This window comes from Centropristis striata, chromosome 2 (genome assembly GCF_030273125.1).
Source record: "Centropristis striata isolate RG_2023a ecotype Rhode Island chromosome 2, C.striata_1.0, whole genome shotgun sequence".
NCBI classification, from domain to species: Eukaryota; Metazoa; Chordata; class Actinopteri; order Perciformes; family Serranidae; genus Centropristis; species Centropristis striata.
The window spans coordinates 51,768-70,621 of NC_081518.1; the positions used below are offsets into that span (position 1 = coordinate 51,768).

The 18,854-nt window shown below is 38.9% G+C and overlaps 1 protein-coding gene across 1 annotated transcript; it reads left to right on the forward strand.

Annotated features, from left to right (window-relative positions):
- The first annotated feature begins 1,556 nt into the window (after nucleotides 1-1,556).
- polr2m (RNA polymerase II subunit M) lies at nucleotides 1,557-10,345 on the forward strand. Its single transcript, XM_059354837.1, has 4 exons — nucleotides 1,557-1,799; nucleotides 2,610-3,095; nucleotides 5,219-5,444; nucleotides 9,672-10,345. The coding sequence occupies exons 1-4, from the start codon at nucleotides 1,597-1,599 to the stop codon at nucleotides 9,813-9,815; spliced, it is 1,059 nt and encodes a 352-aa protein (XP_059210820.1). The 5' UTR covers nucleotides 1,557-1,596; the 3' UTR covers nucleotides 9,816-10,345.
- Nucleotides 10,346-18,854: the final 8,509 nt, after the last annotated feature.

Sequence of the window (18,854 nt, forward strand, 5' to 3'; positions counted from 1 at the left end):
AGTCCTCCAGGGGGCGCTCTAGGTCCAGTGGCTGTGGGGCTCCTCCAGTCCTCCAGGGGGCGCTCTAGGTCCAGTGGCATAGAGAAGAGGTGTAATGCTGCGTTCGATTGCACTCGGAACTCGGAAAGATCCCCGTTGGAAATTCCGACTTCCGAGGTAAATGTGTTTCATTGCTCAACCTCTGAAAACGTGGCCAGCCACAGCAAAGTGATGTTTGTTTGGATGTCTTTGGAGCATTTAAAAATTATTCTAGGGAAGTACATCAGTTACCAGAGAGAGAGAGAAAGAGAAAGCTTCTTTAATGTGAATATTTAATCTACGGTGAAACATTTTTTTCAAAGTTTCACTCACCAAGTGCAATGATTTCTATTTTGATGGTGAAAGTTGACGGGTCAGACGCTGCCTGGTACAACATACAGTTAAATGGTTTTGATAAAAATAGAATTAAATCTTATCAGTTTCCTGGATATAATTAAAATAAGTGCAATATTACACCTTATAGACTAATGTAGTCTAAATATGGGAAAAACTATAATATTTTTTCACACTTTTACTGAGCTTTTTCGTCCCTTCTACGCTCACACAAACTCTTTAATTAACAGAGTGGGAGTGCAAATACCACCACAAAGTAATTCTACACTTTTAGTAACACAAATGCTAAATTAAATGAGACATAACAGACTAAATGTTCAAGATAAAGTGACTGTTTACACTTTATTGATTGAAAAAAGCCTGTGATAGCCTACTGCATACAGATTATTTATAAGCCACATTGCTTTAAGAATTTAAGAAATAAGGAAAAAAATAAAAAAATAAAAACCCTATGAAGAATTTAAAAGACTTCGTGCAAGGGGGACGATTTGGAGAAGCGATTTGTATTACACCTAGGAAAGGCATCTTTCCGAGTTCCGAGTGCATTCGAACGCAGCATAGTAGTACCTCGTCCTGAGCGGAGGGGCGCTAGAGAGCTCAGAGCGCCACATCACAGCTCCATGTCCGCTGCAGAAGAAGATCCGAGCTGTTGTTGTCTCGTGTTGAGACGGGAAGCTGCTGTAAACACTCACAGCTTCACTAAACTCTCTTTAAACTAGAGAAGAGTCAGTTCACAGGTTAAACTCTTTAAACTAGAGAAGAGGCAGTTAACAGGTTAAACTCTTTAAACTAGAGAAGAGTCAGTTAACAGGTTAAACTCTTTAAACTAGAGAAGAGTCAGTTAACAGGTTAAACTCTTTAAACTAGAGAAGAGTCAGTTAACAGGTTAAACTCTTTAAACTAGAGAAGAGTCAGTTAACAGGTTAAACTCTTTAAACTAGAGAAGAGTCAGTTAACAGGTTAAACTCTTTAAACTAGAGAAGAGTCAGTTAACAGGTCTGATTGAAGTGTTTATGTAGCAGTGAAGCTGTTGTCTGTCTGTGATGGAGGTCAGTAACTGCTAGCTGTCTCCAGCTAACAGACATGTCCTGGTCGGGGACAGAGCGGCTGGGACAGCAGGGACTCCTGGGACAGCAGGGACTCCTGGGACAGCAGGGACACCTGGGACACCTGGGACAGCAGGGACACCTGGGACAGCAGGGACACCTGGGACAGCAGGGACAGATGGGACAGCAGGGACACCTGGGACACCTGGGACAGCAGGGACACCTGGGACAGCAGGGACACCTGGGACAGCAGGGACAGATGGGACACCTGGGACAGCAGGGACACCTGGGACACCTGGGACAGATGGGACAGATGGGACAGCTGAGCAGAGAGGAGCTCCAGGAGCTGCTGCTGAGACAGCAGAAGATCCTCAGTAACAGGTAAGTTACCAGAAACTGTTTTAACCCAGAATAAATTATCCTCAGGGGTTAAAACTGGAGCTGACTCCATGTTTCTGCAGGATAACATGTTATTCTGTCTTTTTGTGTCTTTTTTAAGTCAATTTGTGTCTTGCTGAGTCATTTTGTAGTTTTTATGTTCGACTGTTTCGCTTGTTTTCAGTGTTTTGGTCCTTAATGATCTAAATCAGATATTATTATTATTATTATTATTGTTATTATTATTATTATTATCACCTATACTGAGTAAATACATGCTGGAAACTAGAATATCAACAGTTACAAAGCTGCTTCACCAACACTAACAACTAGAAAACTAATATTTACAAGTAATCATTTATTATTTCAAGCATCACTAATAAATCATAACTTTGACATAATTTGACCTCTTCACATATTAAAACAAGCAGCCAGATGAATCAATAGTTTTATGACCAATGAATCAATAGAAGTGTGTATTGTTGTGTAGTGTGTATGTCATTAACTAGAACATTAAACTGACACTTGATATTTAAACATTTAACATGAAACATTTAACAACAACAATAAAAAACACTTGTTATTAGTTAGAATACACTAATTCTAAGGTATTTGTGGCTTCATTGAGATTAGATATTTTTACTTTTTTGGAAAGTTTTGACAAGACAAATTTTCTTGTTCCATTGGCAGATAATTTTGATATTTTTAAGCAAAATGCACCAAATTTTTGTACTTTTTTTTGTTTTTGAGAGGTGTCTTTTTGCAGTGCACAGCCCAGATTGAACATCTTTCTGTCCTGTGTGTCGTTTGTAGGAGGTTTCTCCAGAGTCTTCCTGACAAAGGGAAAAAGATTAAAGATTTTGCAGAGAAAGTGCGTCTTGCCATTGAACACCATGATGAAGACGAGAGGAGGCGGAGCTTGGAGTCCGCTGCCAGGACAGAGTTACAGTCCAAGTACCAGCAGGCTTTCACTTCACAACGACGAGCGATCCCCGACTCACCTGCTGCAGGTGATGCAGCCTCACCTGTCTCGGCTCGTGTTCAGGAAAACGACAAGCAACGGGAGCAGTTCGTCTCCATGGAGACGGCTGCTGCCGGGGCCTCTCTGGACTCTGAGGGGGACCTGGTGGAGGCCCTGGACAGGGTCAGGCTGTCTGAAACTAGTCCTGGTTTCAGCAGAGAGTCCAAAGACCCAGGAAACAGCAATTACTTTCTCAGAAAACAGCCTCACTACGTCACAGTCCTGGAGAAAACGGAGAAGACTTCAGCTCTCAGGAAGCAAATCTTCAGACCAAATCAGTGAGTGGACTTCATTTCATCATGTGATTACCAGGGATGTGCATTTCAGGCAAAGCTACTATTCCATAATCGTGGGGTACTAATCGATTGATATTCAAGTATTCGATAATACTTGCTCGTTAAGAAGAGCCTCCGACCCCGCAGCTCGTTAAGAAGAGCCTCCAACCCCTGTTTGATTTATGGTAAAATACCGGCAGCTATTGTTGTTAGAACTTCACCGTAAAAATACAGTGAGTGGGTTTTTCAATTGGAAATTTAAATGTAAATATCAGGAAAAAAAACTGTAATTTAGACTGAATAATATTGTTTTTTTCAGGGTAGTTGTGTCTTTGTGACATTATGGTATTTCTCCATTAATTTTACATACATTTTTAAAAATATTTTTATAGTTTAAGTTGTGTACTATTCCTTGATAGTAGTTGTCTACTACCGTGATATACAATTTTAAATTGTACACCTTCTATGTGATGCATTTTTCACAGTGTTACTGTAATTTCTACAAACATTTTTTACAGTGTAGCTACAGTTAGCTCTGTAGCAGTACAGTGTGTATGTGCTAACAGGCTAACAGTTAGCTCTGTAGCAGTACAGTGTGTTTGTGCTAACAGGCTAACAGTTAGCTCTGTAGCAGTACAGTGTGTATGTGCTAACAGGCTAACAGTTAGCTCTGTAGCAGTACAGTGTGTATGTGCTAACAGGCTAACAGTTAGCTCTGTAGCCGTACAGTGTGTATGTGCTAACAGGCTAACAGTTAGCTCTGTAGCAGTACAGTGTGTATGTGCTAACAGGCTAACAGTTAGCTCTGTAGCAGTACAGTGTGTATGTGCTAACAGGCTAACAGTTAGCTCTGTAGCAGTACAGTGTGTTTGTGCTAACAGGCTAACAGTTAGCTCTGTAGCAGTACAGTGTGTATGTGCTAACAGGCTAACAGTTAGCTCTGTAGCAGTACAGTGTGTATGTGCTAACAGGCTAACAGTTAGCTCTGTAGCCGTACAGTGTGTATGTGCTAACAGGCTAACAGTTAGCTCTGTAGCAGTACAGTGTGTATGTGCTAACAGGCTAACAGTTAGCTCTGTAGCAGTACAGTGTGTATGTGCTAACAGGCTAACAGTTAGCTCTGTAGCAGTACAGTGTGTATGTGCTAACAGGCTAACAGTTAGCTCTGTAGCAGTACAGTGTGTATGTGCTAACAGGCTAACAGTTAGCTCTGTAGCAGTACAGTGTGTATGTGCTAACAGGCTAACAGTTAGCTCTGTAGCAGTACAGTATGTATGTGCTAACAGGCTAACAGTTAGCTCTGTAGCAGTACAGTGTGTATGTGCTAACAGGCTAACAGTTAGCTCTGTAGCTGTACAGTGTGTATGTGCTAACAGGCTAACAGTTAGCTCTGTAGCAGTACAGTGTGTATGTGCTAACAGGCTATAAGTTAGCTCTGTAGCAGTACAGTGTGTATGTGCTAACAGGCTAACAGTTAGCTCTGTAGCAGTACAGTGTGTATGTGCTAACAGGCTAACAGTTAGCTCTGTAGCAGTACAGTGTGTATGTGCTGCTGCTGCAGGAGGTGTTAGCTTAGCGATCTCTGTTTGTTTATAACAAGCACCAGACACTCTGTGCAGTTAGTGATGGCGTTAATTCACCATCACTCTGTTTATGATCAGCGGAGACTCTGTGCATAATTAGCCATGCTGGTTTGTTTATGCTCAGCTGCTGACGTGCACAGTTAGCGAGGCTGAAAACCAAACGTCACCTCCAGAGTCTCCAAATCCCTCTGGAGGCTAACTATCTTGTCCCGCTGTGGAAAACCCTCTGCCCCGTTTGTTTCTTCTTCTACAGTTTGTTTCTTCTTCTACAGTTTGTTTCTTCTTCTACAGTTTGGCATCTAGCCGCCACACTGTATTATCAAATGCTACGCTGCCCCCGTGAGGAAGGCACCAATAATACAACTTATTTTCCTTCCAGATATGATGAACTATTTGATTTTTTATGATTTAATGACTATTCGAATATTCTAAAATCGATGCCCTCCCTAGTGATTACTTTTGTAGACATTTAGACCAAAAATGCTTGTGTAGATTTCATTCTGAAGCAATATTTCTTATTGTAAATCACTTTTTATTCTCCAGGCTGCCCCACAAACCTGGCCCCGTCTCTCCTGAGGGCCCCTCGTCTCCCAGCCCGTCTCCTGAGGGCCCCTCGCCGCTATCTGCTCAGGCCAGGAGGGAGCGGGACAGGAAACACCTGGATGACATCACCGCCGCCAGGCTGCCTCCTCTCCACCACAGCCCGGCCCGGCTGCTGTCTATGGACGAGTCGGCTATCCTGCTGAAGGATCAGACCAACAAGCAGCTGGTTAGTGACCCACTTTATCTCTAGAGCACATTTAAACTACCAAAACGTCTCCAAAGTGCTCCACATAGAATCATAAAAACAATAAAACAAACATTTCCATAGAACAACAAGCACAAAATAATCACAGAAGTGCATACATGTAAAATGATGCTATAAATAAAACAATAATCAAACAGATAAACATAGTAAAATAAATAAAAGACACAGAGGACCACAAAACTCAGGCAAAGTTAAAAAGCCAGAGAATAAAAATGTTTATTAAGACGAGACTTAAAACACTCCACCATGGAGGCTTTAAGGCTTTGAGTCCGGCCGTGTCTCCCTGGTTTTAAGTAGTTTTAAGTGGTTTTAAGTCACTTTGAATTTTATTTCTATCTGCTACAGAGGCTGAAAAATCTATTATTTAGTAAGAAGCGTGGACACAACACCATAGTAGAGGAACACATCATGATGCTTCATGTCTTCACTGTGTTCTGAGGCTGAATTCAGAGTTTGGGGCTCGTCTCACTAACTGTCTGCGTTTGGACCCAAAAAGAACAGTTTGACTCTCATCAGTCCACTAAATGTTCCTCCGTTTCTCTTCAGGCCAGTTGATGTGTTCTCTGGCAGGTTGTAACTCTTCTGCCTGTTTTTACCAGAGGGACTTTGTGGGATTCTTGTAACTAGATTATCTTCACACAGACGTCTTCTACCTGTCTCAGCACTAACAGGTAACTCCAGACTGTCTCTGATCACCTGGAGCTGATCATTGTCTTTGATCATCTGGAGCTGATCATTGTCTTTGATCATCTGGAGCTGATCATTGTCTTTGATCATCTGGAGCTGATCATTGTCTTTGATCATCTGGAGCTGATCATTGTCTTTGATCATCTGGAGCTGATCATTGTCTTTGATCATCTGGAGCTGATCATTGTCTTTGATCACCTGGAGCTGATCATTGTCTCTGATCACCTGGAGCTGATCATTGTCTCTGATCATCTGGAGCTGATCACTGTCTCTGATCATCTGGAGCTGATCATTGTCTCTGATCACCTGGAGCTGATCATTGTCTTTGATCATCTGGAGCTGATCACTGTCTCTGATCATCTGGAGCTGATCATTGTCTTTGATCACCTGGAGCTGATCATTGTCTTTGATCATCTGGAGCTGATCATTGTCTCTGATCACCTGGAGCTGATCACTGTCTCTGATCATCTGGAGCTGATCATTGTCTCTGATCACCTGGAGCTGATCATTGTCTCTGATCACCTGGAGCTGATCATTGTCTTTGATCACCTGGAGCTGATCATTGTCTCTGATCACCTGGAGCTGATCATTGTCTTTGATCATCTGGAGCTGATCATTGTCTTTGATCATCTGGAGCTGATCATTGGCTGAGCCTTTACCATTCTGCTTATTCTTCCATCATTCTGATGGTTTCTTCTGTTTTCTGCCACCTGTCTCTGGTTTTCTCTCCATTTTAAAGCATTGAGATCATTTTAGCTGAACAGCCTATAATAGTTTGCTCCTCTTTATAAGTTTTCCTCTCCAATCAACTTGTTAATCAGAGTACGCTGTTCTTCTGAACAATGTCTTAACCACCCATTTTCCTCAACAAGTGCTGCTTCATCTTAAATAGAGGAAACCTGATTCACACCTGGTTTTCACTAAATTGATGACCTCACTGATTGAATGCCACACTGCTATATTTATGAACACACCCCTTTCAACTAATTGCCCAATGTGACAGCCTTCAGAGCTGCATATCACCAATGCTGGTCTGGTTGGTTTCTGAGAATCTGCTGCACCTACTGGTACCTTGTTTACCATGTAGCAATAAAAATATACCAAAAACCTGATTAATCTGGTTAGTCACACTGGACTGATATTATTTTGAACACTACTGTTTGCTCCCTCTCCACCACTGAGCTCTTCCAGTGAACGGTTCTGGCTCTGCCCCCCGTCCGGTCCAACACAATCCAGACTCTTAGTGTTTGTTGTTCCCCGTTGGTGGAACCACTACCGGTTCTACCAGAGCAGGGTTCCTCTCTACCTTTAGAACCTCCTGAAGACCTTCAGAGAGGAGCTTCTCTCCTAGACCACACCATAACTCTCCTCCTTAAAGATCCTCTCCAGACCTTATTACTGCACTATTCCTTGGTTATTCCCCTTTCTTTCTGTTAGTCCCTTTATATCAGTAGTTCTCAACCTTTTTGAGTCGCGACCCCCAATTTAACATGCATGTTGTCCGTGACCCCCACTCACTGAACACAATCTCACACGCATAGTTCAGATCACCCAAAAAAGAAACAAAATGACCAAAAAAAGGAAACAAAATGACCAAAAAAAGGAAACAAAATGACCAAAAAAAGACACAAATTGACCACAAAATGATAAAAAGACACAAAATGACCAAAAAACACACAAAATGACCAGAAAAAGACATTAAGTGACCAAAAAGACTAAAACACATTAACACATGAACACTTTAACACAGTGGAGACAGAGCTGACTTCCAAAATGATTTGGCGACCCCCAGAAATCATCTCGCGACCCCAATTGGGGTCCCGAACCCAAGGTTGAGAATAGCTGCTTTAGATAAAAGCGTCTGCTAAATGTCTAAATGTGTTGAAGTGCAGGTCGTAGCGCTCCGGCGGCTCTAGAGGGCAGCTAAATGTCTAAATGTGTTGAAGTGCAGGTCGTAGCTCTAGAGGGCAGCTAAATGTCTAAATGTATTACAGGTCGTAGCGCTCCGGCGGCTCTAGAGGGCAGCTAAATGTCTAAATGTGTTGAAGTGCAGGTCGTAGCGCTCCGGCGGCTCTAGAGGGCAGCTAAATGTCTAAATGTGTTGAAGTGCAGGTCGTAGCGCTCCGGCGGCTCTAGAGGGCAGCTAAATGTCTAAATGTATTACAGGTCGTAGCGCTCCAGCGGCTCTAGAGGGCAGCTAAATGTCTAAATGTATTACAGGTCGTAGCGCTCCGGCGGCTCTAGAGGGCAGCTAAATGTCTAAATGTGTTTAAGTGCAGGTCGTAGCGCTCCGGCGGCTCTAGAGGGCAGCTAAATGTCTAAATGTGTTAAAGTGCAGGTCGTATCGCTCCGTCGGCTCTAGAGGGCAGCTAAATGTCTAAATGTATTACAGGTCGTAGCGCTCCGGCGGCTCTAGAGGGCAGCTAAATGTCTAAATGTGTTAAAGTGCAGGTCGTAGCGCTCCGGCGGCTCTAGAGGGCAGCGTTGAGTCTAAATGTGTTAAAGTGCAGGTCGTAGCGCTCCGGCGGCTCTAGAGGGCAGCGTTGAGTCTAAATGTGTTAAAGTGCAGGTCGTAGCGCTCCGGCGGCTCTAGAGGGCAGCGTTGAGTCTAAATGTGTTAAAGTGCAGGTCGTATCGCTCCGTCGGCTCTAGAGGGCAGCTAAATGTCTAAATGTGTTAAAGTGCAGGTCGTAGCGCTCCGGCGGCTCTAGAGGGCAGCGTTGAGTCTAAATGTGTTAAAGTGCAGGTCGTAGCGCTCCGGCGGCTCTAGAGGGCAGCGTTGAGTCTAAATGTGTTAAAGTGCAGGTTGTAGCGCTCCGGCGGCTCTAGAGGGCAGCGTTGAGTCTAAATGTGTTAAAGTGCAGGTCGTAGCGCTCCGGCGGTTCTAGAGGGCAGCGTTGAGTCTAAATGTGTTAAAGTGCAGGTCGTAGCGCTCCGGCGGCTCTAGAGGGCAGCGTTGAGTCTAAATGTGTTAAAGTGCAGGTCGTATCGCTCCGTCGGCTCTAGAGGGCAGCTAAATGTCTAAATGTATTACAGGTCGTAGCGCTCCGGCGGCTCTAGAGGGCAGCTAAATGTCTAAATGTGTTAAAGTGCAGGTCGTAGCGCTCCGGCGGCTCTAGAGGGCAGCTAAATGTCTAAATGTGTTAAAGTGCAGGTCGTAGCGCTCCGGCGGCTCTAGAGGGCAGCGTTGAGTCTAAATGTGTTAAAGTGCAGGTCGTAGCGCTCCGGCGGCTCTAGAGGGCAGCGTTGAGTCAGCCAGCGTTGAGTCAGCCAGCGTTGAGTCAGCCAGCGAAGCTCCGTGTGTCTCTTCACATCGTCAGTTTGACTCCAGAGCCAAACGTCACATTGTGCTGTTGTCAGCTGAAGTCTGCCTGTTCAGCTGATTATCACTTCTTCTTTTGTTCCCGGTTTAATAGCTGTGGCTGTGCTGCTTGATAATAATGTGCTTGTTTTCTGTTTACCAGCCTATTCATGTCAACTTTTCTCTGTGTTTAATTTCAGGAGCTGCAGGCCAAGCTGGCCGCCCAGAAACTGTCTGAGGGACTGAAGGTCTCTATGGGGAGCTGCTCTGCTGACAGCGACCCCATGGAGCCCGACACAGAGCTCCAGGACCAAGGAGCCCAGCTCTCCTCAGAGGAGGACTGATCCCTGAGGGCCCTGAGGGCCGGAGCTGGGGGAACCAGGGGGACCTTGGCCCCGAGGGAACAAGCTTCCCAATCAGGACCCATCAAACGGGATTTCCTCCCAGGACAAGAATTGTTCAGAGAGGAAAGCAGCTTTGGCCGGTGTGAAGCTGGTCACTGGGCTCAGGGATTCAATGGTTCCCAACCAGTTCCTGAACTGTCATTCAGTTTGTTCTGGGCTGAGGAATAATTATATAATTATATATAATGAATAATAATTATAACACCTACTGGAGTCTTCAATGCTACAGTTAAAGCAGAGGCCAGGGAGTTAACATTTCTGTTTTTAGCCTGTTAGTAATTAGATAAAGCTCCTCAGCAGTGGAGAAGACTGTTTACAGCTTTGTCGAGAAAAAAAGACACGAGTCTGTAGTCAGATTTAATGATTACAGATTTAATGTACAGATTGTGAAACAGAATTCAATAAATAAATCCATCTGATTTCTCAAATGGTTGTGAGTGTGTAAAGTCAGGTGACAGTCCATTTATTTCCTTATTTACAGACAATTTGAAGTTTATATGAGCTTTTTCAGGACAGATGAAATGCATCTTTAATAGGCAGGCGCTTATATGACAAAAAACACAGAACCCTGAAAAAAATTCACCAAAACGTTTCTCAGCTGTTTCTTGTAGTATCAGATGTCATAAATACCAGAATAAGTTTACCAGAATCTGACCACTAGAAATGTCATTTACCAGACGGAAGGAAGCCTCCAACACGAGGCAAAGACGTGTGAGAAAGGAGAAATAATAATAATAATAATAATAATAATAATAATAATAATAATACTAATGAGTGAGGGTAAAGTGTGTGTGGTGAAGCTGCTCATCAGGAACTGATCACATCTTTGTGGTTGGAAATGTAATAAATAATACGAGTGAAGCTCATAAAGTTCAATTAAATTGTGTAAATACAAAATTAACATATCTAGAGCTGTAACAATTATTCTATTAATTGAACAACAATCGATTATTAAATTAATCATCAACTATTTTGATAATCCAATAATTGGTTTGAGCAGTTTTTTAAAGACAATAAGTCCAAATTCTCTGATTTCAGCTTCTTCAATGTGAATATTTCTGGTTTCTTTGTTCCTTTATGACAATAAACTGAATATATATATATGTATATATATATATATATATATATATATATATATTTATATACATATATATATATATATTTATAATTTGTGGACAAAACAAGAGATTTGAGGGCGTCATCTTGTGGTTTGGAAACACTCATTGATATTTTTATACATTTTATTCACCAAACAACTAATCGATGAATCGTTGAAGTAATCGACAGATTAATCGATAATAATAATAATCATTCTATTAGATCAGATAATCATCTAGTGACCTCTGACTCTCCCACCAAACCAGAGAAAACTCCTCAAAGCTGCTTTCAAGGAAACATGTTTGGCTTTTCAAAGCTGTCAGAATATTGATCATTTGATGCTTTTTTTCAATATAATGTGTTTAAAACAATATTTTACATAGTTTTTATTGCATCAAAAGTACTTAAGATATGACAAAGAAGCACAGATTAAAAAGTGTGTCTGTGTTTATCAGCTGCATGCAGGTTGTAAATTCAAATAGAAGAAAAAAGAAAGAAAGCATCAAAAGTAAAAGTACTCGTTATGCAGAATGAACCCATTCAGATTGTTTTATATATTCTAAATATATTATTAGATTATTAATATTGATGCATTTATGTAAACAATGCTTTAATTTAGTTAACACAGGCCACATTACTACTTAATACACTGTTATGAAGTTAAATTTAATAACTAATCACTTTAAATTGATCATGTTTTTTATGTTAAATCTTGAAAAGTAAAGCTGTCGGATAAATGTAGTGGAGTAAAAAGTTCAATATTTGCCTCCAAATGTAGTGAAGTAGAAGTATAAAGTTACATAAAATGGAAATACTCAAGTAAAGTACAAGTATCTTTAAATTATACTTAAGTCCAGTACCTGAGTAAATGTACTTAGTTACTTTCCACCACTGATTTAAGTTTTACTATTTTAAGTATTAAATAGACTGAAACTTTCTTATTATTAGACTTGCAGCTTGTTTAGTTAATTTCTCTGCAACATCAATGTTTGAGGTGAGATCACTGCAGAAACTGAACTCTGAGTCAGATTCAATAGTTAAATATGTTATATCTGCTTATTAATGTCTGATCAGATCCTTCTTCTTAGTCAGCAGTTTTTATTTTAGACTGTTTCACTTGTTTTCAGTGTTTTGGTCCTTAATGATCTAAATCAGATATTACAGCTTGTTACTGAGATTTTATCACCTATACTGAGTAAATACATGCTGGAAACTAGAATATCAACAGTTACAAAGCTGCTTCACCAACACTAACAACTAGAAAACTGATATTTACAAGTTATAACTTCTGATTTCAAGCATCACTAAGAAATCATAACTTAAATTTAAAACAAGCAGCCAGATAAAAATCTTTGTATCTGTGTGAAGAAAAGTTGACTAGTTTTTATTGTGACTTTGCTGGTTTCTATAAATATAATGTCTATCATATCATTATGTCCAGATGATGGCTCTAGCATTTACTGATTTTTAATTAAAGAATATTTTTACACATATTGAGAAAATAGGTCACGTGTATTTCATTAGAATCAAGAAAAAGTCACTAGTTATTAGTTAGAATACACTAATTCTAAGGTATTTGTGGTTCATTGACATTAGATATTTTTACTGGTTTTGGAAAGTCTTGACAAGACTAGTTTTCTTGTTCTATTGGCAGATAATTTAGATATTTTTAATCAAAATACACCTTTTCCCTTGTTTTTGAGGGTTTTTTGCAGTGGGTCAGCTGCAGGTTCTGGTTCTCCAGGATCCTGTTATCACATGTTATCACATGTTATCAGGATCTGTGACACTTGATAAGATGAATGCAGAGGTAGTGAAATATTGAGACGGAGACATCTGGAGTGCATTTAGACGGTGTTGTTGCTGGGAACGGCACTGCAGCAGCTAATGCAACATACCATTTCTCAACGGTGCTAATATGTGCAGATAAGAAGTGCCAGCTACGTTCCATCATCTCTCTTCAGACTCCAGCCTGGTTTAAACAGCCTGATTCAGGTTTTAATGAGGCTGGTTGGGGGAGGAGGGCGGTTCATGGGGGTCAGAGCTGCGAGATGCTCCCTGATAACCTTTGGTGAGTCTGGTGGAGATGTTTCAGGAGGGAAACGCTCCATCTGATTGCTGGTATTTGGACACTGTATCTGATGGGCTCCAGCGTGGCCCCGTGGCCCCGTCCAATAACAAATACATGAGCAGAAGATCCTCATTGTGCTGGGATTAATTACAGCCTACCTTGCTTACATACAGTCGGAGACTGTTACCAATTATGGGGCACATTTCTGCTGTAGCGTTCTCTGCTATCTGGCGTCAAAGCTAACTCTGAGCGCATGTTGATGTTGTTGAGGTGGAACCAAGCTCACGCTCTCTACGGTCAAAGCTTTTTTATTTTTTCTTCTTACGCTGTCCATTGATGATGAGGTTGTTTATACTTCAGCCTGAATCCCAGACCTCTCGTCTCACATTAATAAGCTCCTCGTGAAGTAGTCTGCAAGTGATTTGCTCCAACTCTGAGTCCGAAATCACACGTCTCGCGGGACTAGAAATAATTTGCTGTTTGGGAGGGGAAACTGGAATGTGATTTCAAAACTAGCGCTTCAAAGAGCTTAAATTAGATATAGAGCATGATGTATAGACTGGCGTTAAACACGAGTTGGGCCTCGGCACAATGATTGGATTATATCTGCCAGGTTACAGGCTGAGCTCATGCTTTTTCCATTCTCTGATGTTTTTGTCATATTTTTTCAGGGCACATGAGGAGATGAAATAATGCAGCACACAGCAGCTTTCTGCAGATAAAGTTACAGCCTTTATCTCCTCATCCCAATTAGAACCAGCTCTCCCTGCTCCGGCTGCACTGGGACCAGTCTGCTCCTCCACCCAACCAAATGTTCAAGCATTCAAAACCAAGTTAACATTCAAAAGTATAAACAGGAGGGAAGTCTATAAGATAAAAGAAACCTTCAATGGGAGCAGCTCAAACATTTCAACTGTAGGTTTGTCAGACATGTCTTCATCTGTATTTCCTCTTTTCAAAGAGCACCTGTTTTAATCTCTTTTATTATTATTATTATTATTATTATTATTAACTGTACAAAATTATTATCATCTAAGTTCAAAAATGATGTAGAAATACTTGTTCCACAGGAAAATATCTGCTGTGACAGAATGATTATATCTATCTACTCTATTATTATATTTTTAATACTGATCAGTGATGGAAGAAGTATTCAGATCCTTTATTTACTGCAGTAAAAGTACTAATACACACTGTGAAATGACTCCACTACAGTAAAAGTACTAATACACACTGTGAAATGACTCCACTACAGTAAAAGTACTAATACACACTGTGAAATTACTCCACTACAGTAAAAGTACTAATACACACTGTGAAATGACTCCACTACAGTAAAAGTACTAATACACACTGGGAAATGACTCCACTACAGTAAAAGTACTAATACACACTGTGAAATTACTCCACTACAGTAAAAGTACGCCATTCAAAACTTACTGAAGTAAAAGTACAAAAGTATCAGCAGCAAAATGTACTTAAAGTATCAAAAGTAAAAGTACTCGTTATGCAGAATGAACCCACTCAGATTGTTTTATGTATCATAAATATATTATAACATTATTATTACTGATGCATTTATGTAAGGGCTTGTAAAGACAGGGCTCATTTTAATATACTTAGTTTACTGGTTTAATTAAAGAAAAATGTCTAATCACTTTAAATTGATCATATATTTTATGTTAAAAGTAACTAAAGCTGTCAGATAAATGTAGTGAAGTAGAAGTATAAAGTTACATAAAATGGAAATACTCAAGTAAAGTACAAGTACCTCAAACTTGTACTTAAGTCCAGTACTTGAGTAAATGTACTGAGTTAGTTTCCACCTCTGCTACTGGTGCAGTAATGTTTTTTACTTATTTATTTACAGTTCAATAGTTTAGTTCAGTGTTTCCTTTAAATACTCATCAGATGAATCTGAGGACTCGTCAGATTAGAGATAAGAGATTAAAACTCGAGTGTGAAACTTTTACATATAAATGAAAATCTGTTACAATCAAGTCCTTGTCAAATTAGTTCACACAAGGAAGCACGATATATTGAAATGTTCATCTCAGTAGCTAGTAAAAGTGTTTGAATGTCGTGTGGTGAAAAGAACCATAATTCATTCTTAAATATTATTGAGTAGAAGTATTAAATAACATAGAAAGGAAAAAACTTGTGCAAGTAACAAAACTGTCATTAATACAGAACTGTAGCAGTAAACCTGAATCACGTGAATCTTCTTTTTAAACAGGTTGAAACGTGTTTTAAAAGATCTTCACATGTGGAAGAAAACAAACGTCCCAGCAGGTCGCTGAGACTCCGAGCAGCTCGTTAGGGGTCAAAGGTCAACAAATGTTAAACATGCAAATGTCACGAGCTGTGTGTGTGTGTGTGTGTGTGTGTGTGTGTGTGTGAAAACCAGCAGCTGTGGTTGCCAGAACTTTACCGTAATAAATACGGTGCAACTTTTTCTAATATTACGATAAAATGATATTAACACTGTTGATTTCATGTTTAAGATTGACATTTTATTCTATATTTTACTGTATAAATAAAAAGTTTTTCCATCAAAAGAAACGCTGTTCTGCCATATAATCGACAAGAAAATACTTTATAAATGCTGCATATATTAAAGATTTTACCATTAAATATTACAGTATATTTCTGTTAGAGATATGGTGTTTAGTACATTTAACAGTGAGAAAAAGTATTTTTTTCCAAAGATAAATGCAAAATTTACAGTGATGCTTGTATATATATTACAGTATATTTTGTTACACCCCAGAGTATTTTACAATGGAGTAATGTATTTTTTTTAACTGTAAAAAATCCTGTTTTGTCTGATATAAACATTTACAGTGTTTCATTGTCACTGAAACTGAATTAACCCATTTATCATTTTACTGTCCTGGTTGAGCAGTTTTCACCCTAAAATCTACAGACGTGTTTTACAGTCAGTGACATCATAAGTGATGATGTCACTGACTGAGGAGGAAGCTCGATAGATAGATAGATAGATTACTTTATTATTATTATTTATTGATATGAGGCTGAGACGGTCATGAGTCCTGCAGCTCCAGTCTGAATCTGTTGAAGTAGAGAAAAAAAGATGCCTGATGTAAAATATAATCAGGAGAATGATTTACTGCATCTTTACATTCTTTAGATTACACTTTCTCACTCATTTTGTTTTACATACACCAGACGTGGATAGTTTATTGCTAGTTTATTACATCTGAGAGACACGTAGAGAGTCATAACTCTCTGAAACGTGTATTTTCTTTAAAAGATCACCAAAAATACACTGAAAGAAACTGTAAAACAGGCATTATCTTGAACTTATGATTATATAGTATATATTTATATATATATATATACGTATATATATATATAAATATATACGTATATATCACTGAGAAACAGTAAAACAGAACTGCAGGCTGTTTACACAGAGCAGAGAGGAGAGAGATAGATGGATGGATAGATGATAGATAGATAGATAGATAGATAGATGGATAGATAGATGGATAGATGATAGATAGATAGATAGATAGATAGATAGATAGATAGATAGATGATAGATGGATGGATAGATAGATAGATAGATAGATAGATAGATAGATAGAGAGATAGAGAGATGGATGGATGGATGGATGGATGGATGGATGGATGGATAGATAGATAGATAGATAGATAGATAGATAGATAGATAGATAGATAGATAGATGGATGGATAGATGATGGATAGATAGATAGATAGATAGATAGATAGATAGATAGATAGATAGATAGATGGATAGATGATGGATAGATAGATAGATGGATAGATAGATAGATAGATATATAGATGGATAGATGGATAGATGGATAGATGGATAGATAGATAGATAGATAGATAGATAGATAGATAGATAGATAGATAGATAGATAGATAGATGGATAGATGATGGATGGATAGATAGATAGATAGATAGATAGATAGATAGATAGATAGATAGATGATGGATAGATAGATAGATAGATAGATAGATAGATAGATAGATAGATAGATAGATAGATAGATAGATGGATATGTAGGTAGATCTCATCACAACTCTACATGTGAAATGTTGGCGTTTTGTAGATGCTAGCAGCAGTCAGAGGTCAGAGGTCAGAGGTCGCTGCAGAAGGATTTTCTAGAGAAATGGTCTGAATGCAGCTGCAGAGTAAATGAATATGTTGCGCTGCCAGTCGTCCTGCTGAGAACAAATACCTGTTGTGTTCCCTTCATGCTTTTCCTTCCATGGTTGTTGCCAACTCTGACTGCATAATGCTCATTATTATTAATTACTACATAGTCGTAATGTGTGCAGTATTTCCCCCTGAAGACTTTCAGGTAGTTTCAGTGCCACAAAATTGTGCTCAAGTAGCAAATCATTAAATGTCCTACAGCACCAACAGTTAATTCCCTAAAAAAGTTAATAAAGTTTGCACTTCTTCAGTCCTTCAGTCTGATATATCATTAACACTAAAACACAGGGATCAAGGCAAAAACAGCAAAGTGTAAAAACTTACATTTAAAATTTAGCAAAAAAAAAAATGGACTTTTTGTTCCCCAACAGATTCTGATTATAATCCAGTCGCAGATGTTCTAGTTTTAAAGGGGAACTGACAAAAAAAGTTTGAGATTGCTTGAAGTGAAGTTTAGTTTCTGGGTACTTTTAGGCAGTGATGGAAGAAGTATTCAGATCCTTTATTTACTGCAGTAAAAGTACTAATACACACTGTGAAATGACTCCACTACAGTAAAAGTCCTGCATTCAAAACTTACTGAAGTAAAAGTACAAAAGTATCAGCATCAAAATGTACTTAAAGTATCAAAAGTAAAAGTACTCATTATGCAGAATGAACCACTCAGACGGTTTAATATTTTCTAAATATATTATTACATTATTTGTATTGATGCATTTATGTAAGCAGCATTTTAATTTTGTGAAGACAGGGCACATTTATTTAAAAATGTAAACTTCTTAATATGCAGATATGAGGTTTAATTTAAAAACAAAAGTCTGATCACTCTAAATGTTTAATGTTTTTATGTTAAATCTCTTCCTGTAAAGTAACTAAAGTGTCAGATAAATGTAGTGGAGTAAAAAGTTCAATATTTTCTCTAAATGTAGTGAAGTAGAAGTATAAAATTACCTGAAATGGAAATATTCAAGTAAAGTGCCTCAAAACTGTACTTAGGTACAGTACTTGAGTAAATGTACTTTTCAGGTGATTTATTTCCTGATAAAGCTAAAAAGTTAGATTATTATTAAGTTAACATGGAGAATGTCTGACCTGCTGTCAGATTAATCTTTCCGCTGATTTACAAAACTTAATAATTGTGAAATAGATTATTGCAATTGTTGGATTTTGCAGCTGCTAGAGGAGAATTCACCCCTTTTTTCTTCTAGATCTTCTAGTAAAAGTAGCAGAAATACTCTGTTATAAAAGGAGAAAGTCAAAGGTGAACTTCAGTTAAAGTTCTAATTTATTGTATTGGCATCAAAATAAGTACCAAAAGTAAAAGTACTCATCATGCAAAATGGGCCATTTAAAATAATATATAATATTAGATTAAATCACAGCTGCTAAAGGTTGTATTTTTTATTTGATTTATTCAGGCTACTGAGGGAAAGCTTGTGAATTTCTTGCATTCATGTGAATCTGTAAAATAATTTAATCTCTCGTACAAAACGTACAATATTTCTCTCTGAAATGTAGCGGAGTAGAAGTATAAGTAGCATAAACAATATACTTAAATAATGTACTTGAGTAAATGTACTTTCCTCCACTGAGGA

Coding starts and splice junctions, on each gene's coding strand:
- polr2m (XM_059354837.1), top strand. CDS start 1,597: ATGGGACAGCAGGGACACCTGGGACACCTGGGACAGCAGGGACACCTG. Junction 1,800..2,609: donor CAGAAGATCCTCAGTAACAG/GTAAGTTACCAG, acceptor TGTCGTTTGTAG/GAGGTTTCTCCAGAGTCTTC. Junction 3,096..5,218: donor CAAATCTTCAGACCAAATCA/GTGAGTGGACTT, acceptor TTTATTCTCCAG/GCTGCCCCACAAACCTGGCC.